The sequence below is a fragment of the Artemia sp. Qi Xiang Cuo genome, chromosome 13, assembly GCF_049724085.1.
Source record: "Artemia sp. Qi Xiang Cuo chromosome 13, ASM4972408v1, whole genome shotgun sequence".
Taxonomy (NCBI): domain Eukaryota; kingdom Metazoa; phylum Arthropoda; class Branchiopoda; order Anostraca; family Artemiidae; genus Artemia; species Artemia sp. Qi Xiang Cuo.
The window spans coordinates 64,293,050-64,315,204 of record NC_142806.1 but is presented as its reverse complement, the minus strand read 5'-3'; the positions used below and the strand labels follow the sequence as shown (position 1 = coordinate 64,315,204).

At 33.3% G+C, this 22,155-nt stretch overlaps 1 protein-coding gene across 1 annotated transcript in view; it reads right to left on the bottom strand.

Annotated features, from left to right (window-relative positions):
• Nucleotides 1-214: 214 nt before the first annotated feature.
• Nucleotides 215-22,155, bottom strand: part of cutlet (chromosome transmission fidelity protein 18 homolog) — a 145,079-nt gene continuing 123,138 nt past the window's right edge. Inside the window, exons 16-17 of the mRNA XM_089098657.1 lie at nt 2,662-2,734; nt 215-359 (exon numbers count right to left, since the gene is read on the bottom strand). Of these exons, the coding sequence (XP_088954783.1) occupies nt 262-359; nt 2,662-2,734 (171 nt within the window). The 3' untranslated portion in view covers nt 215-261. The remainder of the gene's footprint in view (nt 360-2,661; nt 2,735-22,155) is intronic.

Here is a 22,155-nt window from a genome sequence, read left to right as displayed (position 1 = left end):
CCTTGTTACGTCGACTATTTGAATTCTTCTTTACTAAGTTGTTATTTTAAGAGACCCTGAGTTTAATAGTATTGTTGGTAAGAAAAAAAAATATTGGAACCACAACGAAAATTTAGTGTTAATAATTTGACCCGAATATAGAACCTGTGGCTTTACAACTTGAAACCTAACGAAAAAGCTATTTTCTGACAGACAAACTTCTCCAAAATTTAAATAAACGATATCTTTATTTAAAACAAAATTTAAAAAGGAAATTATGGACTACAAAAAATCCTTCACACGAACTTTCCTTCTGACAGCGTTGCTATAGCCTTCTTTGAAATGATACCATATGTCACCTCTCAGCAAATCTTTCGGGTCTGAAAAGTAAACGCGTGTGAATTTGCAAAAAGGAATAGTAAATAATGTACTTTTATTTTAACTTTTATGAATATAATTCCTTAAACCACATTGGCTTGCCATAATATAAAGAACAAACAATAAAAAATGGTGCTAGACGAATGAGTTGTTTTGCCAGTCAGTCGTTCATTAATATTAAACGAGAGCAGTCAAAATTTCTGGGATTTTTTTGGGGGGCTAATAAGGGTATTGGTGAGTGACTCACATTTGTGTAAAGCCTTTCGGCTTTTATTCTTCTAGTTTTGATTTTATTGAATTTTATTCATCTTCTAAATTTGGCTTTTACTAAATTTATTGGTTTGTTTTTTCACGTTGACTCTCCGCGTTGTTTTGGTTTCCAACATTTCTTTGAATTTTTTTGTTCACGCTGAAGAAGAGGCGGATGTCCGCCCGAAATATTCGGTTTGTTTTTTCAGTATTTTCATTTGGCCTATAAAAACCCCATTTTTGATCTTCTGTTGTTTATATTTTAATTTTCACAACGTCAAAACAGCAAAGCTATCAAGTATTTAAGGGAGGGTTGTGATAAGTTCAGACACCTGACTGCGAAGATTTAAGATGATGTTCTTTGATTCGTCAAACGAGCATTTCCAGCTAATCACTGCACACGCAGGGGATGATGGAAGGCCTTTTCCTAAAAGCGGGTTTAAAGGTCCACGCAAGAAAAATCGAAATAATAAGAATTCTCAAAAATTCATTTCCATTATGCAAATTTGGTATCTTCTACGGAAGAGACGATTGGAGACAAACTCAGTGAGTATTCCAACTTTACTCCTTAAAGCTTTCTAAAAACACTTTTTTTTACAGGAAAGCGGTCGGAAAAATCAGTTTCTTCACCATGCCATAAATAAAAAATATACAGTTTCGTATTAAAAAGGATTTAAACCCGTCTAAGGGCGCAACTTCAGCCTTAGCTCCAAACTTATTTTCTTGAGATGTGATAAGCTCTTTTGTAGGAAGCAGGTAACGACAGTTTAGCATTTCCCTTGTAGAGGTCTGGCCCAGGTAGGGTTTCGGATCCTTTCTTTAGTTTCCTTTCCCTTTTCCCAGACCGAAAATATGTAACATATCTCCTAACAACCACATTTTCTATTTTTTTTATTTTTTTTTTTTCAAAAGAAGAGGAGGAACATTAACGATATTGCTTCACTTTTTCTTTCTTTCGATGCTCCAGTGATTTCTTAGTAATTTCTAAGCTCTTGACCTAAAACAATACGTATGTGATCGATGCCTCGTAAAGAATAGCAGCAACTCCGGCACATGGGTCACAGCCGCGGAGCAGTTCTGTGCAACTAAATCTCATCGGGATAACTCGTACATTCTATCTCATGTTTGGCATCCGCCGTGGAACCAAATCACGCCAGGATTAAGTATAATGTCCACCAAGTGATAAAAAAGCAGATATACTTAAACTGCTTTTATGGATATTTGCGTCCAGAAAGAAAGGTCCTAAAAGATTATCCCACGATTATGAATCGTCCATAAAACAATGTCAGTTTACAAATGCGAAGGTCCACCATAATCAAAAAAATCAGACAACACCCAAGATATATACCATATTGGGAGTATGTGTGCGAAAGAGCGAGAGAGAGAGGGAGGAGAGAGAGTGAGAGAGAGAGAGAGAGAGAGAGAGAGAGAGAGAGAGAGAGAGAGAGAGAGAGAGAGAGAGAGAGTGAGTGAGTGAGTGAGCAAGAGAGAGAGAGAGTGGGCAAGAGAGATAGTGAGCGAGAGAGAGAGAGAGAGAGAGAGAGAGAGAGAAAATCGAGAAAAGATATTTTACATTCTATGTTATTTTATTTTTTTAATATTATTAATAAATAAAAACTTAACACAAAACCGTACCCTCCAAATTCCTAGGCATGATATGGAGGGGAGGATAATAAAAAAAATCCACCAAAAAATTATATTAGCCTTAAAAGGACTAAAAAAAAAAAAAAAAAAAAAAAAAACACAACTACAACCTAATGTACTCAAAACTCGAAAACTTGACACTCGATTGTTTCCTGAAACACACATCAATAAAGAAAAAATACAACAACAATAAAACTAATGTTCATGATTTGATACCATCGTTTCAACTGGGTTTTAAGATGTTTTTAAAACTAAATTTATTATATTTAGACTAGGTTCGGATACGTCTCTTTCTTGTAATTCCAAAACTTGTCCTTTTTTCCATTTTTTTCAAGCTACCTATAAATTCTGTAATTTTGAGAAAATAAAAAAGTGCGAGGGACAGAAGTTAAAATAAATAGCTCCATTTACCTGAACTTTTTCCATCAGATGGGTGGTCTTTGTCAGTTTTATTGATAATGCGACCAAAGAAATCACGAGCGGGCTGAAAAACAAAATTCAAATATAGAAAAAAAAACACATCATACCTTCCAGTTCACAATAACTGATTTGCAAATTACAATCTTGTTTGGAAACTTGCATAAGTCACTGAACATATCAAAAACATCTACTTTTTGTGTGTTTTTATTTGCGATCATTTAGGTTATTTTCTTCGTTTCATTGAACACGAAATATAATAGAGACAGCTTCTTTTTGTCAGAGAATGTATTTACATACCCTAAGTTAAATTAAAGGAAATTTAAATAGTTGAAGTGATCTATTTAAAAAAATTACAAACAAATGAATCATTTGGAAACAAAGAGGAAAATTTCGTTAAAAAAAACCTAAGACAACTTTTTTTTTTGCAATATTGACATTTGAAAATGATCAAGTTCCAAACTGAAGAGGGATAATTAACACAATCCATTTCGTACAGCAATAGTCATTGGAAAAATTCGTTTTTTAATTTGACATTTTGACATATAACATTTTGACAATACTGTCATTTCAAAATGACCTAGTTCCGAACTGAAGAGGGACAATTAACAAAATCCACTTCGTACAGCATCAGTCATTGGGAAAATTCGTTTTTTAATTTGACATTTTGACATTTAACACTTTGACAATATTGACATTTAATAGTTTAATTTGACATTTTGACATTTGAAAATGAAAAGTTCCAAACTGAAGAGGGAATTTTTTTTTAATTTTTGTTATCATTTTGTTTATGTAGTAGTTGTAGAGCTTTATAATAATGGATTTGCAGCCATCGTAAACAAACCTTCGGGTTTTTGTAGATGGCTGCTGTAAATTTGTTTGTATTTTTATGTTAAATAAATTAATTTGATTTGATTTGATTTTGAAAAATTAACAAAATCCATTTCGTACAGCATCAGTCATTGGAAAATTTCGTTTTTTAATTTTACATTTTGATATTTAACATTTTGACAATATTGACATTTGCAAATGACCAAGTTCCAAACTGAAGAGGGACAATTAACAAAATCCACTTCGTACAGCATCAGTCATTGGAAAAATTCGTTTTCTAATTTGACATTTTGACACTTAACACTTTGACAATATTTACATTTAATGATTTAATTTGACATTTGAAAATGAACAAGTTTCAAACTGAAGAGGGACAATTTTTTTTTTTATTATTATTATTTTGTTTATGGAGTAGTTGCAGAGCTTTATAATAATGGATTTGCAGCCATCGTAAAGAAATTTTGGGTTTTTGTAGATGACTGCTGAAAATTTGTTTTTTTTATGTTAAATAAATTTATTTGAATCTGATTTGATTTTGAAAAATTAACAAAATCCATTTCGTACAGCATCAGTCATTGGAAAATTTCGTTTTTTAATTTGACATTTTGATATTTAACATTTTGACAATATTAATTTTTTCTTTTTACATTTAATAATTTAATTTGACATTTTGACAATATTGACATTTGAAAATAACCAAGTTCCAAACTGAAGGGGGACAATTAACAAAATCCACTTCGTACAGCATTAGTCATTGGAAAAATTCGTTTTTTAATTTGACATTTTGATATTTAACATTTTGACAATATTGAATATTTTTTTGACATTTAATAATTTAATTTGACATTTTGACAATATTGACATTTGAAAATAACCAAGTTCCAAACTGAAGGGGGACAATTAACAAAATCTACTTCGTACAGCATTAGTCATTGGAAAAATTCGTTTTTTAATTTGACATTTTGATATTTAACATTTTGACAATATTGAATATTTTTTTATATTTAATAATTTAATTTGACATTTTGACAATATTGACATTTGAAAATAACCAAGTTCCAAACTGAAGGGGGACAATTAACAAAATCCACTTCGTACAGCATTAGTCATTGGAAAAATTAGTTTTTTAATTTTACATTTTGATATTTAACATTTTGACAATATTGAATATTTTTTTGACATTTAATAATTTAATTTGACATTTTGACAATATTGACATTTGAAAATAACCAAGTTCCAAACTGAAGGGGGACAATTAACAAAATCCACTTCGTACAGCATTAGTCATTGGAAAAATTCGTTTTATAATTTGACATTTTGATATTTAACATTTTGACAATATTGAATATTTTTTTGACATTTAATAATTTAATTTGACATTTTGACAATATTGACATATGAAAATAACCAAGTTCCAAACTGAAGGGGGACAATTAACAAAATCGACTTCGTACAGAATTAGTCATTGGAAAAATTTGTTTTTTAATTGACGAATTTTCCCACAGGAACTAATCATATACGATTCCAATTTAAGATAGGCTTACAGATATTTGCCTGACATTTTGTCAATTTGGCTTACAGATATTTGCCTGACATTTTGACAAATTTAATGGACAATCATTTCTCATATTATATTCTACAACTTGAGACCACTTTTAAATTGTAATCGTACGGCTTTTTCCTTCTTTGATATTATCTTAACATAGGCAGCGCTATTATCTACTAAACATTATTTTCAATTTACTTAAAACAAAATATATTTTAATGATTTTCTCAAATATATTTTAATGATATTAAAATATGAAACAAAATATATATAATGAAAACAAAATATATTTTGATGATATTAGGCTGCAGGTATTGCTGCAATCACCATCTATGTGGTTCTTTTGTGTTTTTGTCTAATCTATTTTTTTTATGTCTTTTCGCAATCCTAACTATTGGAAGACCAACGTGAGCCCTTTTAGCACTCCTCCCACCGGTATTTTAGCATGAAAGAAGGCATCATGCGCTCTGTTCGAGCCGGAATCCCACAAGGATATTCAATCTGTTTGATTAACGAAGCAAAATGGGAAGGCTGGACATTTTCATAAACTAACTTATTGTTTTTCCTTTATGCTGGTTTCGTTTTAAATTATGCATTGCCTATCTTTATATTTTGTGGACGACCATGCAGGCTTTCAAATAAATATATATATACATCTACCTATAGCGGAAAATACCTCACCATCGCTGTTGAGCTTAAACGAGTAATAAAGCCACCATGCTTTAAATTATTATTGCTGATTGATTTGCTGACAACACCCCTACAAACCCCGCTCGATATCTAGTTTTCAGCAGAAACAAGTATCACTCGTAGAGGCCTAAAATGTGATCAGACTTGCATTTAATGATTTAAGACTGAACTCCTTCCCATCAAAGACTCAAAATAAAAGTTACCAAGTAACCGCATTGTGAACACTCGTTCCCAGCATGATTTACTTTAACGCTTTTTGATTTTTCGGCTATATAATGCAACAAAAATTGCTCATCTGCTCGCTCTGGCTCCCATTTGAGAATTTTTTACGAAGCTGGAAAAGAAGGCCTTACGAAGCTCATTTTAATATATGTCAAGTTCCTTTAGCGTCTACCTAAGTGGCACGGAAGTAGCGTTATATCTATTGGTATTATGGACCCCCTCCCAGTTGTAGAAAAGAGACATGCTAAATTTAAAACTGACGTGGTCAATGCTAATTACTCCTGGACTAGTATGACTTTAAAATGTTTTGTTAACAGGCAAAATTGTCTTGTTTTTTTTTCTTTTTCTGTATTTTTTTATTTTTTTTCTTTATTCTTTTTTATTGGTTTTATTCTTTTCTCCGTCTAAGTAATGATAGTAATAATACGGGTTTCAGATTGTGTATTTATGTCAAGGGTACATCAGAACAGCATTTAATTGATATTATTTTTAGTCTCCTTCTTCTATCATGATCCTATCACGCTGTTTTTCACAAGGATGACACCTTTGTCTGCTCAGTGCTTTCTTTAAACAATTTCGCTAGGCTTGAAATTTGAAGTTTGGTCAAGCCCTCAAATCGCATGCATATCATTAGAATTTTAAGCGAACTTTTGTTCTGGACAACTTTGAACATATTATTTTAAATAATTCTAGAAGCAAAAGCCTATTTTTTTAGAAAGATAACTTACTTCTTATTTTGAATACAAATTTCCATTCAGTTTTATTTGAATATAGTTTTATTACAAAATAAATATATGGGAATAACTAAACAGAGCCAATGGACAGCTAGGTTCAACAAAAACGTTTGCCTGTCGTCTAACCTGATCCAACTCGTCTGAAAAGGTCCAAAAATAGAAAGCAATTTTATGAAGAAATTTTTTAAGATAGTGAATTGAAAAAGAATATACTGAATGCTCAGCTGTATATTTAACCACCCTCTTCCGTAAAACAAAAAAGTGAAGAAAGTCTTTATTTTGTTTCCATGAAACAAATTAAAGATAAAATTCAACTGTTGATAAAAAGCGAGGAGACTAAAAATAGAGCCGTATATAATTAAAATTATTTATTAAAATAATTATTAAAACCCGTTTCTATCTTGCTTAATTTTTCGTAAAAATAAAACCAACATTAAAACAAGAATAAAAGAGTCCTAGCTTCATTACTTTGAACAAGTTCAGCTAATACTGACAAAAAAGTTAGAATAGCCCTAAAAGTTTGATTCTGATATGGTATGATCTAAATAAGTTACCTTTTTTGCCTGTATTGGATGAATTTGTATAGACTAATAAAGCTAGGAATATTTTGTTATTGATTTTAATATTGGTTTTATTTCTAATTTCCTCATTTTTTATCGCAAGTTAAATTTCATCTTGTTTTTTTTTTTGGAGACAGCTATTAATTGGGTATTTACCTGTTGTACAGACCAGACCAAGCAAGTGAAGTTAGATTAATCCTAATGGAATATACCAAAATATGACGAAAATATAATGATTAAGCAACAAAATTATGGAAACTACAACAGAGAATTATGGAATGCAGGCCGCCCAGAACGCATCAAACAGTTCATGGTAACGAACTGTAAGTGAGCGACCCGGCTCAATGGTAACCGAAACTCTAAAAAACGGAATTTTGGTACCAATAGATACATCAAAAGAATCAGATTTTAATTCTGATTTCAAAAATATAAGTTTCATCAAGTTTAATCTTACCCATCAAAAGTTACTTGCCTGAGAAAATTTGGCTGATTTTCGAAAAAAGAGAGAAAGACCCCCTAAAAATTATAGAACTTTAATGAAATTCACACCATCAGATTCAGCGTATGAGAGATCCTTACTGTAGAGGTTTCAAGCTCCTATCTGCAAAAATGTGGAATTCTGATTTTTTTTTTGCCAGAAGAAAGATCACGGATGCGTGTTTATTTTTTTGTTTGTTTTTTTTTTTCCCAGGGGTAATTGTATCGACCCAGTGGTCCCAGAATATCGTAAGAGGGCTCATTGGAACGAAAATTGAAAGTTCTAGTGCCCTTTTTAAGTGACCAAAAAAAATGGAGGGCAACTAGGCCCCCTCCCACGCTCTTTTTTTCTTAAAGTCACACGATTAAAATTTTGAGATAGCCATTTTCTTCAGCATAGTCGAAAATCTAAAAAATATGTCTTTTACGATGACTTAATCCCCCACAGTTCCCAGGGGAAGGGCTGCAAGTTATGAACTTTGCCCATTGCTTTTATATTGTATTGGTTATTGGGAAGTATACTGACATTTTCAGGAAGAATTTTTTTTCTGGTGGGGGGGGGAGGGGGCGGGCGGAGGGGACGACTCGGGAGAATCTGTCCGTGGAAAATTTTCCTTCGTGGTAAGGAACATCTATATAAAGGGGGCGCCGTATTTCCAAGCATTATTTAAAAAACAATCAGAAATTAAATTAAAAAAACAAGTTTTTTCAACTGAAAGTAAGAAGCAACATTAGAACTTAAAATGAACAGAAATTATTACGTATATGAGGGTGTTCTCCCCCAAGTCAATACCTCGCTCTTTACGCTACAGTTTTTTCTATTGCTTTCATAAGAGATATCTATTATAATTAAACATAATTTTTTTTTCAGTTGTGTTTGAATTAAAATTTTTTTTAACTTTAAACTTAAATTGCGTGTTATTAAATAATGGGAGAACCGCATAATATAAGTGATAAAAAATACGTAATAAAAAAAAACAATAAAAAAAAACAAGCCACATGGTTCAATAGTTAGTCAAACTTTTAGAAATGGAACTTTAATTTCGATAAATATATCAAAAGACTGGTTTTATAATGCTGATTCTAAATATATGAATTTTATTAAGTTTAGTATTACTCATCAAAGGCTACGAGCCTGAGAAAATTTACCTGATTTTTTAAAGAGGGGGGAAACATCTCCTAAAAGTGAAAGAATTTAAATTAAAATTACACCGTCAGATTCAGCGTATCAGAAAAATTTATAACATAGGTTTCAACCTCATATCTGCAAAAATCTGCAACTGCGTATTTTTGCCCAGAAGAAAAATATACGAATATAGAAGTTCGTTACGTAAGTTAATTTGTAAATTACGTCAGAACCAAATTTAGAGACAAGCCATTTAGCAAAAGAAAAATAAAATTTTTATACAAATTTTGTTTACTTATTCAATGACGGCGAGCCAAAATAAAAGCTGCATTAACTAAAAAACGATCAGAAATCAAACAGTTCGTGGTAACGAACTGTAAGTAAGGAGCGACCCGGCTCAATGGTAACCGAAACTCTAGAAAACGGGTTATTGATACCAATAGATATATCAAAAGAATCAGATTTCAATGCTGATTTCAAATATATAACTTTCATTAAGTTTAATGCTAACAATCTAACGTTACGCGCCTGAGAAAATTTTGCTGATTTTCAAAAAAAAGGACAAAGACCCCCTAAAAGTTATAGAACCTTAATGAAAATCACACCATCATATTCGGAGTATGAGAGAACCCTATTGTAGAGGTTTCAAGCTCCTATCTACAAAAATGTGGAATTTTACATTTTCTGCCAGAAGAAAGATCACGGATGCGTGTTTATTTGTTTGTGTGTTTGTTTTTTGTTTTTTTTTTCCAGGGGTGATCGTATTGAACCAGTCGTTCTAGAATATTGTGGGAGGGTTCATTGGAATGGAAATTAAGAGTTCTAGTGCTCTTTTTAAGTGACCAAAAAAAATGGAGGGCAACTAGGCCCCCTCCCACGCTTATTTTTTTCCCAAAATCACCCAATCAAAATTTTTAGATAGCCATTTTGTTCAGCATGGTCGAAAATATGATAAATATGTCTTTTAGAATGACTTAATCCCCCGAAGTTCCCAGAGGGAGGGTTAAAAGTTATGAACTTTACCCAATGTTAACATATAGTATTGGTTATTGGGAAGTATACAGAAGTTTTCCGGAGGTTTTTTTTCTGGTAGTGGGAGGGAAGGGTGTGTCGGTGGTTATGTTGGAGGATCTGTTCATGAAGGAACTTTTAATGGGGGAAGGGAAATCGCCAGGAAGGGGGTGCCGGACTTGCCAGCATGCGGTCTTGGATATTGGGAAGTATACAACCAAGTTCAGGTCGGATGGTTTCTGGAGGGGGGGGGGGGCTATAGGAGGGGATTACTCTGGAGAAAATTTCCGTGGAGTATTTTTATTTTGGGTAAGTGACATTTATATGAAGGGGGCGCCGGATTTCAAAGCATTATTTAAGAAACGATCAGAAATTAAATAAAAAACAACAAGTTTTTTCAACTGAAATGTAAGAAGGAATATTAGAACTTAAAACGAACAGAAATTATAACGTATGTGAGGGGTTCTCCCCCAAGTCAGTACCTCGCTCTTTACGCTACAGTTTTTTTTTAGTGCTTTCAAAAGAGCTATCTATTCTAATTAAACGGCCTTTGTGATTCAGGGGTTTCTGAATCAAATTTGTTTTTAACTTTTAACGTAATGAGCGTGGTATTGACTAGGGGGAGAACCCCTTCATATAAGTAATAACATATACGTAATAAAAAAAACAATAAAAAAACAAGCGATACGGCTCAATAGTAATCGAAACTTTTAAAAACTAAATTTTGATGTCAATAAATGTATCAAAAGAGTGTGTTTATAATGCTGATCCTAAATATATAAATTTTATTAAATTTAGTATTACTCATCAAAGGCTACGAGCCTGAGAAAATTTACTCGATTTTTTAAAGAGGGGGGAAACATCCCCTACAAGTGAAAGAATTTTAATGAAAATCACACCGTTAGATTCAGCGTATCAGAAAACCCTAGTTAAAAGGTTTCAAGCTCATATCTGCAAAAATCTGCAACTTTGTATTTTTTGCCAGAAGAAAAATATACGAATATAGAAATTCGTTAAGTAAGTTCATCTGTAGATTACGTCAGAACGAAATTTAGATACAGCAATTTAGCAAAAGAAAAATAAATTTTTATGCAAATTTTGTTTACTTATTCAATGACGGTGAGCCAAAATAAAAGCTGCATTAACTAAAAAACGAACAGAAATCAAACAGTTCGTGGTAACGAACTGTAAGTAAGGAGCGACCCGGCTCAATGGTAACCGAAACTCTAGAAAACGGGTTTTTGATACCAATAGATATATCAAAAGAATCAGATTTCAATGCTGATTTCAAATATATAACTTTCATCAAGTTTAGTGCTACCCATCAAAAGTTACGCGCCTGAGAAAATTTGGCTGATTTTCAAAAAAAGGGGGGAAAACCCCCTAAAAGTTATAGAACCTTAATGAAAATCACACCATCATATTCAGCGTATCAGAGAACCCTACTGTAGAGGTTTCAAACTCCTATCTACAAAAATGTGGAAATTTGCATTTTTTTTGCCAGAAGAAAGATCACGGATGTGTGTTTATTTGTTTGTTTGTTTGTATGTTTGTTTTTTGTTTTGTTTTTTTCCCAGGGTTGATCGTATCGACCCAGTGGTCCTAGAATATCTTAGGAGGGCTCATTAGAACGAAATTTAAAAGTTATAGTTCCCTTTTTAAGTGACCAAAAAAATGGGGGGCAACTAGGCCCCCTCTCACGCTTATTTTTTTCCCAAAGTCACCCGATCAAAATTTTGAGATAGCTATTTTGTTCAGCATGTTCGACAATATTATAAATATGTCTTTTAGGATGACTTAATGCCCCGAAGTCCCCAGAGGGAGGGCTGATAGTTATGAACTTTACCCAATGTTAACGTATAGTATTGGTTATTGGGAAGTATACAGAAGTTTTCAGGAGGTTTTTTTTCTGGTAGTGGGAGGGAAGGGTGGGTCGGTGGTTATGTTGGAGGATCTGTTCATGAAGGAATTTTTCATGGGGGAAGGGAAATTGCCATGAAGGGGGCGCCGGACTTGCCAGCATTATTTATTGGTTATTGGGAAGTATACAACCATTTTCAGGAAGGATTTTTTCTGGAGGGGGGGGGCTAGAGGAGGGGGTTACTCTGGAGAATATTTCCGTGGAGGATGTTTCTTTGGGGGAAGGGACATTTCTATGACGGGGGCGGCGGATTTCCAAGAATTATTTAAGAAACGATCAGAAATTAAATAAAAAAAAAAACAAGTTTTTTCAACTGAAATGTAAGAAGGAATATTAGAACTTAAAACGAACAGAAATTATAACGTATGTGAGGGGGTTCTCCCCCAAGTCAATACCTCGCTCTTTACGCTACATTTTTTTGTTAGTGCTTTCAAAAGAGCTCTCTATTCTATGTAAACGGCCTTTGTGATTCTAGGGTTTCTTAATAAAATTTTTTTTTAACTTTTAACTTAAAGAACGTGTTATTGAATAAGGGTATAACCCCTTCATATAAGTAATAACATATATGTAATAAAAAAAAACAATAAAAAAAACAAGCGATACGGCTCAATAGTAATCGAAACTTTTAAAAACGAAATTTTGATGTCAATAAATGTATCAAAGAATGTGTTTATAATGCTGATCCTAAATATATAAATTTTATTAAGTTTAGTATTACTCATCAAAGGCTACGAGCCTGAGAAAATTTACTCGATTTTTTAAAGAGGGAGGAAACATCCCCTACAAGTGAAAGAATTTTAATGAAAATCACACCGTCAGATTCAGCGTATGAGAAAACCCTATTACAGAGGTTTCAAGCTCATATCTGCAAAAATCTGCAACTTTGTATTTTTTGCCAGAAGAAAAATATACGAATATAGAAGTTAGTTACGTAAGTTAATTTGTAAAGACATCCATTTAGCAAAAGAAAAGTAAAATTTTTATACAAATAAAAGCTGCATTAACTAAAAAACGATCAGAAATTAAATAAAAAAAACAAGTTTTTTAAACTGAAAGTAAGGAGCGACATTAAAACTTAAAACAAACAGACATTATTCAGTATATGAAAGAGGCGGTCCCCTCCTCAACGCCTCGCTCTTTACGCTAAAGTTTGACTCTTTCTAACAACTTTATTTTTATGAAAAGTAAAACACTTTAGCGTAAGGAGCAAAGCATTGAGGAGGGGGCCGCCCCTTTCATATACTGAATAATTTCTGTTCGTTTTAAGTTTTAATGTCACTCCTTACTTTCAGTTTAAAAAACTGTTTTTTTTTATTTAATTACATTAAATACCTAACCTAGCCTAGCCAGGGGCGTTACTAGCCAAAATGTTGGGAGGGGGGGGGGCAAGAGATTTGACCGACTGTCTGGTCATTTTTACCGACTGTTTTTTTGTCAAAAATCAAAATAATGTCCGTTTCAAATATAATATGTAAAATCACTGCACGAGTAGGTACATATCATGTCACTATTTTAATGCTGTTTATTTAACAAATTGGAAAATTGTGGCACCATCTGTAAAATCCCGGCAGGAGTCGGCAAAACTGCTGCGTTTACCGACCAAGTTAGAAATTTCTGTAGATGACATGTCAGTATTTTCGTGGTCTTTATTGGACCAAACAAATGATTTTACTGACTTTTTTTGACCGAGTGACTAAAAAGATTGGGAGGGGGCTTCTCCCCCTCCCCTCATAAGTGACGGCCCTGAGCCTAGCCACCTCTATACATTAAATATTTAATTAAAATATACCTGCATAGTAGTTTATCTCACTTAGACCAAGCTAATTATCTCCAAATGTCGACAGAGAAACCGGTTTTTACTCAGATTAATTGAGTGTGGTTGCTATAACACGTAAACATCATTAATTCTATAGGCAAAATATTCAATTACTTTTACTTTGAGATTACCGATATTAAAAAAAAATTCACACTACATTATCTTCTTTATGATGTTTAGCTCCTGTGTAATGAGAAGGCAGTGTATTCATCATCGATAAAAAAAAGTCTAAGAAAAGGCTATTCAAAATAACAAGTATATATACATAGAAACCTTATAAGAAATTCTTACAAGCCTCATAAGAAATTCCAAAAACAAAGTTTGGATTCGTGCCTCTGTCTTTCGACTTCACACATTTCCTTCATTAAAAAATTCACTTTGTGAAATATTCACAGCTAATTCAACCAGAAAAAAGCGACATTTAATGCTCTGCTATAAACAATGAAATACACAACTCTCCGCTATCTGCTTTCTCGATTACGTCAAAAACGACAGGGAATCATTATTAATACTCAATTTAGCCGAGTATTGCTTAGATGAACACTTACAATTTATATAGTCCCGGAATTCCGGAACTAGGGAAACATACTTTGGGGAAAAAGATATAATAAACTCATTTAGGGAGAGTTCTTTGTGAATAGGGGAAAGTGTTTTTATTTTTGATGGCACATGGCAGAAAGGAAATAGTATAAATGCATGACATTTTTCATGGTTGAAAGATGGCATATTATGAAGATTAAGTCGAAAAAGGGAGGTGACAGAATCTCTGTCAAATGTTCCATACTGGAGAAAACACTAATTTATTTTTTTTATTATGCTTTAGTTGCGTTAATGCACGAAAATTTCTGTGTGCCTGTGACGGGGGGGGGGGATGTACTCTGGGGACCTTGGGAACCAGTCCCCCATATAATTCTGAATTTCACCAAATTTCTGGGCACATCTTATTCCTTGAACCCTCCAGAACCAGGAACGGTCCACAGGGCGTCTACAAATCCTCTCCAGACACCAAAGAGCTGCTATCGTGACGTTCTCCTAGTGAGGTTGAGGAGAAAACTCCGGTCTCAGTCATACTGACGTCATAGGGTATATTTTGGTAGACCTCTATTACACTTTTCCTCGGGATACCACTCATAAAACGTGTTTGGGAGCCTATATTCTGGCACCCGATGGATGTGGTCAAGGTACGTCCATCTCCTGCGCTTCAAAATGTCTTAACTAACGATTGACCGATTCGGCGGCGAATTTAAACATTGGATTTTAATTTCAAATGATAAATAAAAATTGCACCCCCCCCCCAAAAAAAAAACCACGAATGTGCCAATAGGGGGAAGGCAATGATCTTTACGATTTTTAAATGAAGATACAAAAAGAACAGAACAATATTAAGCAATAAAAACCTTATATGTATATATATATATACATATATATATATATATATATATATATATATATATATATATATATATATATATATATATATATATATATATATATATATATATATATATATATATATATATATATATATATATATATATATATATATATATATATATATATATATATATTCATAAAATTAATTCCTAATATAATTTGTAAATGATTATAATTAATAATTTATATAAATAATTAATATAATGTTAATATAATTAATATTTAATATGGTTAATTTCAAATTTGAATCAATATTCTATCACATTACCTGAAACTGATTATAGATTGAAATAACGCACTTTTTTCTTGCTTTGACATTATTGTATTATACATTTTTGAAGTAGTTACTCAAGAGGTTACCGATGTGAGTCGTGTCTTGGGTATATATAATTTTCCTATATTCTATTTTAGATACACACAACTAACTTTGGGATATAGGTTACGGTTCATTCAGACGCCGAAAGCTGCCTAAGGCATAAAAGGATAATATCCTGAGGTAGAGATTATATATTAAATATTATATATTTATTATAAATATTATATATTAAAATACTTCAGGCATTGCAATTACTTCAAATATGTAATAGTATATATTTCTTCTATTTAAGGCTATTATCTAACTTTTGGCAATACTTTGTATATCTTATATACTCGAACATTTTTTGGCAAATCTAATCATGAAGATAAAGTGAGTACTCTATTTTTTTAGCATCAGAACACGTGGTTGCTTTTAAAGTGGCGCTTAAATTCGTTATTTTGAGTTGCCACAGTTTTAGAGATAGATACATAAAATAAAAATCAAATAGCCATGATTATCACCTGTTTTTCTCCAACGTGCACTACTTTTCTCGAAAACAGGACACCACATAAGTGATACACAAAATGTTAGCCAAATATACGATTTTCGCGCAATCCTGCTTGGAGTTGAATTAGGTTTTAGGCGCTTTTTCGATTCTACAAAGGTCAAAGTATTTCTACGGGTATCTTTCAAGTATTTTCAATAAAGCATTGTCCGAACAGGCGTAACAAGTTATGCGGCACTAGGCCTACAGGTCGGGTTTCACGCCTTTACGCCTTTTAACGCCTTCGTAATCTTCACTGCTCACATTGACGTCCGAGGCAAAATTCTGCCACGTCGTCGATGTGACTGCCTATCCTTTTAAAGGCTAATCAGACATAAAAGGTTTCATCCGGTGAACAAAAGGCAGTTTTCGCTTGGCCAACTTCACCAGAAAAACTCACCATGAAGACAGGGCTTTTGAAGACATTTTCTATGCTTTCTGTTTCATATTGATTCATAAATAGATTCCCCCCTCCAAAAAATTCTAAATTTCTCAAAACCTTGTTAATCAGTATTTTGCAAAGATATGAAGCTCGAAACCTCTTGATTAGGCCTCGTTTGCATTGTAGATCGATTTCTGAGTTTTCCAGTGATGGATTGCAAAGTTTGACCAAGTTCATCAAAGTTCGGCATCTTTTGAGAAAGAAATGGATGTGGATACTTGAATACACCTTATGGGGCATAATATACGCCCTGGATCCATTCCTGAACGTTCCATTTACCTAGTTCATCTACTCTCAAACAATGTAAAAGGCCTATCATCCAGAATTGTACCAAAATCACTAAGTAGCTTATGGGACATAACATAGGCTCTGGATTCTTTCCTGAATGTCCCATTTATTTAACTCATCTTCTTTCAAACATCTAGAATTATACCAAAATAACTAAGGACCTTATGGGACATAACATAGGCTCTGGGTCTATTCCTGAGTGTCCCATTTATTTAACTCATCTACTTTCAAACATAACAAAAGGCCTAGAATTTTACCAAATCTAGAATTTATCTAGAATTTTACCAAAATCACTAAGGACCATAAAGCGTGAATAGAGATACATTAAAGTATTTAACTCATCAGCAGCGTAGTCTTACCCTCATCATACAGAGGAGCTAAAGAATGCGTCTATGTTTGGTCATATAGCCCCCCCCCCCCCAGAAAAGTAGAGCCAATAAATAAATTGGTAAAACTGTAGACAAGCTACTTTTCGCTATCTTGAAAAGGGATTGGCTTAGGAAAATGAAACTTTCTGTAATGATTCCAGGGACAAAAACCATACTCCGGGGAGACATTGCCAAGCTCCAATGTTAACCCTCTTCTTATTTCTAAGTCTTAGAAATTTGTCTACATTATCTATTGGAATTATGATAAAAACAAAATTATATCTTAATTTTCAGTTTCTTTTTCTCTGGTTTTAGTTCTGAAAATAGAAGTCCTGTTATTTGAGTTGAATTATAAGCCATATCAATGCTTTTTTTCTAAATTTAGGAAATGTATTTGCAGATCTTTGAAACCTCGTAAATTGGGACTGAGCAAAGTTGTTAAGCTGAAAATACTTTTCTTGTACTTCATTTAAGCAGAAGATATATTTTGCAAGGTTTCACATTTATAACACAAAGATATTTATAGGTCATCAAAGGTCAGTGCCCTCTAGAGGGAGGAATGGAGGTATGTACTTCAAAATACTTTCACGAGACATACTTTAGTCTTTAGATCCATCCCTGAAAGTTTCATTTTCCTAAACTAACCCCTTTAGCGAAAAATAGCTTGTGTAGAATTTTACCAATAAATTTCATGCGTTGTTACCAACCCTCCCAAAACTGTTATGAGCCCTTCTCTTATGATTCGAAATGATATACAACCATGCTAGTATTACGAAGAAAGTATACGAAAAGTAAACACAAATTTTGATCCTAAATACTGAGAGACCAGTCAGTCCGGCTTAGATCTTCAATTCTTTTTCTTTTTTTTGACAGGAAACTGTAGCCCTAAAGCTCTATATTTTCCCGGGTATATTATAATATATTTCCCGGGTATGTTAAATTTCCCGGGTATATTATAATATATTTCCCGGGTATGTAAAATTTCCCGGGTATATTATAATTTATTTTCCGGGTATATTATAATATATATCCCGGGTATGTTTAATTCCCCGGGTATATTAAAATCCCAGGTATATTATAATATAACCAGCTTACATCCTTGAAAATAATGCTGCGTTTTACCCTAATCTAGATGAGGTGATACAAAGCAAAAATAGTATTATAGGTGGCAACCTTATAATACTATATGGGGAATGAAAATAAGCTTTAAATTCAATTCTTAAAAAATCTTATATCCATAATACTCTTTCAATTATCCCATCCAAAATATTTCAATTATCCCATCCAAAATATTATGCAGGTATTTCACCATGAGATAGTGAGTAATTAAGCTTTAGCATTAGACTAATTTCCTCAAATGAACCCCTATCTAAACTCATCCTCAAAAGAGGAAGGCCAGTATCAGTTCGGGGGGGGGGGGGCTGTAAATCTATATTTTACTCCCCCAGCTAAAGTTGCCTCATCTGAAGTACTATCAAAGTTTAAAATATGAATCTGCGGAATGCAAAAGATATTTCAAGTTACATTTAAATCACCATATACGAAATGAATGTACCTTTAAATAGTGAGTAATTAAGCTGCTTTGTTAGACTAGCTTCCGCAAATATACCCCTATATAAACTCAGCATAAAAAAATAAGGCCAGTAACAATTTCAGGAGGGGGGGGGGGGCTATAAGTCAATATTTTACAAAAGACGGCCCAATAGTGCATCTTGAACTACTTCATCTGAAATGTTTTCACACCCACTTTTATGTTCGAACAGTGAGTAATCAATATTTTTCATTAGAAAAGGTTTGTCCTAACAGAGAATGCCATAAACAGTGGGGGGGGGGGCTGGAGATACCAGGATTAAAAACAATGTCTTATAATTGGAACATCCGAAACATTATACATCTACCTTTGAACGGTGAGTGAAGAAGTTTTTTTTTGTTTAACTAATTTTCCAAAACGTGCCCCTATTTAATCTCAGCTTCAAAGAGAAAGGCCATTATTCAATTTGACTTTATTTGTACATTACCAAGAACCACATTCATCCCTTCATCCACCCCTCTATTAGCCACAATGGAGAGTTGATCTATTCACTAGTCTATTAGACACGCTCGCAATCGACACCATTTTTATTGTCATCAATAGTTTGTTATTCAATGATAAGGACGTTTGAAGAGGGGGAAATGCTTTTAGCTTTGTTAGGGATCAATGGGGAGTCTAGTTTTGTTGGTTTAAATGAAGCACGTTGATTGTAATAGACCAATTTAATTTTATATTTTTAAAAGGACCACTGCTAATTGACATTTCAATAAGGGGAGTGTTCTTCTATGTCCCAATATTTGATGATCAGAAGCGTATATCTTCAATTTATCAGAAGTGGTTTATTCTTAGCTTATTGCCCATCTCAGTTATCGCTTCTATATAAATGGATCATATTCTCAAAAACTTCTTATACAACCCTACTTATCCTTTGCCACCAACATAGACATTCCACTTTCGCCCTTATGCCCATATGTTTTCGTCAAACTATGAAACACCTATTTCAATTTGTATCCTGTAATAAATAATAGGCTAGTTTTCAGACACCTAGTCTGATAATAAATTGAGGTAAACTTGACACAGTGGAAATTCTCATTTGTGCTTTTTCTCTTTGTCAGTGAAAATTTAGTATGGGTCAAAACTCCTTTTATTATAATGAATTTAAAATACTTTTTTTTCAAAAACAATTTTTTTTAAGAAAAGTAAAGAGCTATATTAAACCCAAAAATGAGTAAAAATAAAGTTAAATAGTTTTCCAATCGAAAAACCACCTAAAATAATAAATAAATCAAAACAAGAACGAACAGAAGTTACAATAAATAACCGAGTCAAACTCAAAACATGCAGAAACTAAGATGAGTAGGGATGACCCCCCCCCCTCCCTGCTTTCAGAAGACCAGGACATAATTTGCACTTTACTGAAAACAGTCCTTATTTTGAGCTAAATGTTTCTATTTCTCATAAAAATGGAAAACAAAAACACCGTCATAATCAAAATTCCAAAAAAAAGAAAAACAACAACAAATGAATGTGGATGGACAGTTTAAAATACGCATATGACATTTATTCTTTAAAGTCTTTGTAGTTTTGGATTTCTTAAAGTTAAAAAAGTTAAAACATTTAGGATGTTTTTGTTTTTCAGTAAAGTGCAAATTTTGTTCTGGTCTTCAGGAGGCAGGTGAGGAGGGAATCAGTCCTAATCATTTTAGTATCTGCTCGTTTGAAGTTTGACTTGGTCATTTATTGTAAGAATAAAACATTGGAGTCGTATGGCCTTTATTATAGGCAACGCTATAGGCTTTAGCGTTGCCTCTGACGTTTGTTCGTTTTGGTTTTGATTTATTTATTGACGGTGATTTGTGGTAGTTTTATGCTTGGAAAATTATTTGACTTTATTTCTACTCATTTTTGGTTTAATATAGACCTTTACTTTTCTTTAAAAATGTATTTTATGAAAAGGTTTTTAAATTCTAATACTAAAAGGAGATAATTTTAGGCTACATAGAAACACATTTTAATTAATTCTTAACCCCCTCCCCCTACTTCTTTCTACTTTTACCTGAATGCTTATAAAGAATTCGCAGTTTGGCCATTAAAATGTGCTCTTTCAGGATCATTTACTATCTGCCCGTTTGGAGTTTGACTTGGTTATTTATTCTAATGTCTGTTCGCTTTGAGTTTGATTTATTTATTATCGTAATTTGTGGTAGTTTTACGCTTGGAAAATTATTTGACGTTATTTCGGCTCATTTTTGGTTTAATGTAGCTCTTTACTTTACTTTGAAGTACTTTTCTTTTGGATTTTTTTCCCTAGCATGTTTTGATCTAGTTCAACTTTCCCCTCAAAATTTCCTCAAACTTTCGCTTCAATATCATAAGCCTTGGTAGTAATAGCAGTAGTAGCGCGTAGATGTTGCCTTTTTGGTCAATTGATTATCTCTCTCGTTATTTCCTGAAACTTCCAAACTAATGCACTCGGTCATTTCTGAGTTATGCTCTTTTGAGAGCCTGTATGCACATAATAGGTTTTGATTTAGTCCAGCACTCTCCTCAACATTCTCTGAAAGGTATAGTGCAGTTCCAGGGGACTTGTTGGTCATATGTCTGCAATACCACTCCCCTCAACATTCTCTGAAAGGTTGATTGCAATTCCAGGGGACTTGTTGGTCATATGTCTGCAATTGGCTGCAATTCCAGGGGACTTGTTGGTCATATGTCAATATTTATAACACGGTATTCTACCTATAGACCACTAGTGGCTAAACCTATTAAGCTTGGGCTTCACTTATTCGCCGCCTATGAGTCCAATCAAATTTAGTCCCAGAATTTGCATACAAGACCAGAGGACATTGTCCGTTAAATCACAGCCCAAAGTCAATCCAATTTCATCCCTTAATTCTATGACTATCTACCTTAGTTCTGCCCTAGGTATGAACCATGGATGGATGATAGATGGACTTACTTATCAAGAAATGAAATGACATCATTTTTATACAATCCTAAAAAGGGCTTATCCCAGATTTGCCTCTCAATTACTAGGACTATCTATCTTGGATTTTTCTACAATTAGCCATGCCTTGATGCCTAATGCAAAATATTTGATTTTAATTCAAAATCAATGGACTAAAGGTTAAACATGCCCACCTTTCTCAATAGCAAATATTATATGTAACGGTTATAATGGGCGAATTGCATAACTTACAGCCCTTGGCCCGAGGGTTGTGTGGGGGAATGGCATCCCCAGAGACATACTTACTGGACCTTTCATATATGCTGAACAAAATGATTATCTTAAAATTTTGATTGGATGTGTTTGGTTAAATGATGGGCATGGTAGGGAGGAGGGGGGGGGCTGGTTACCCTCCAATCAATTTTGACACTTAAAAAGAGAACTTTCAATTTCCAATCGAATGAGCTCCTTCTGAAGTGCGTCCTTCTACTACACGTCCTTCTCAATAATAAACTGTACTCACATAGCTCTTTACTTAAGTAGCGCTATTGCGCTGCCTATGATAACGGCAACGCGCAACAAAAACTTAATTTTCTATGGAGATCTATTGGTGGGCCGTCATGGATCGTTGGTCAGGGCTGTCAGTCTAGTTCGCACAAGACCGTGGATTCGACTCTCCTCTAAGAGGCAATCCATTCTTCA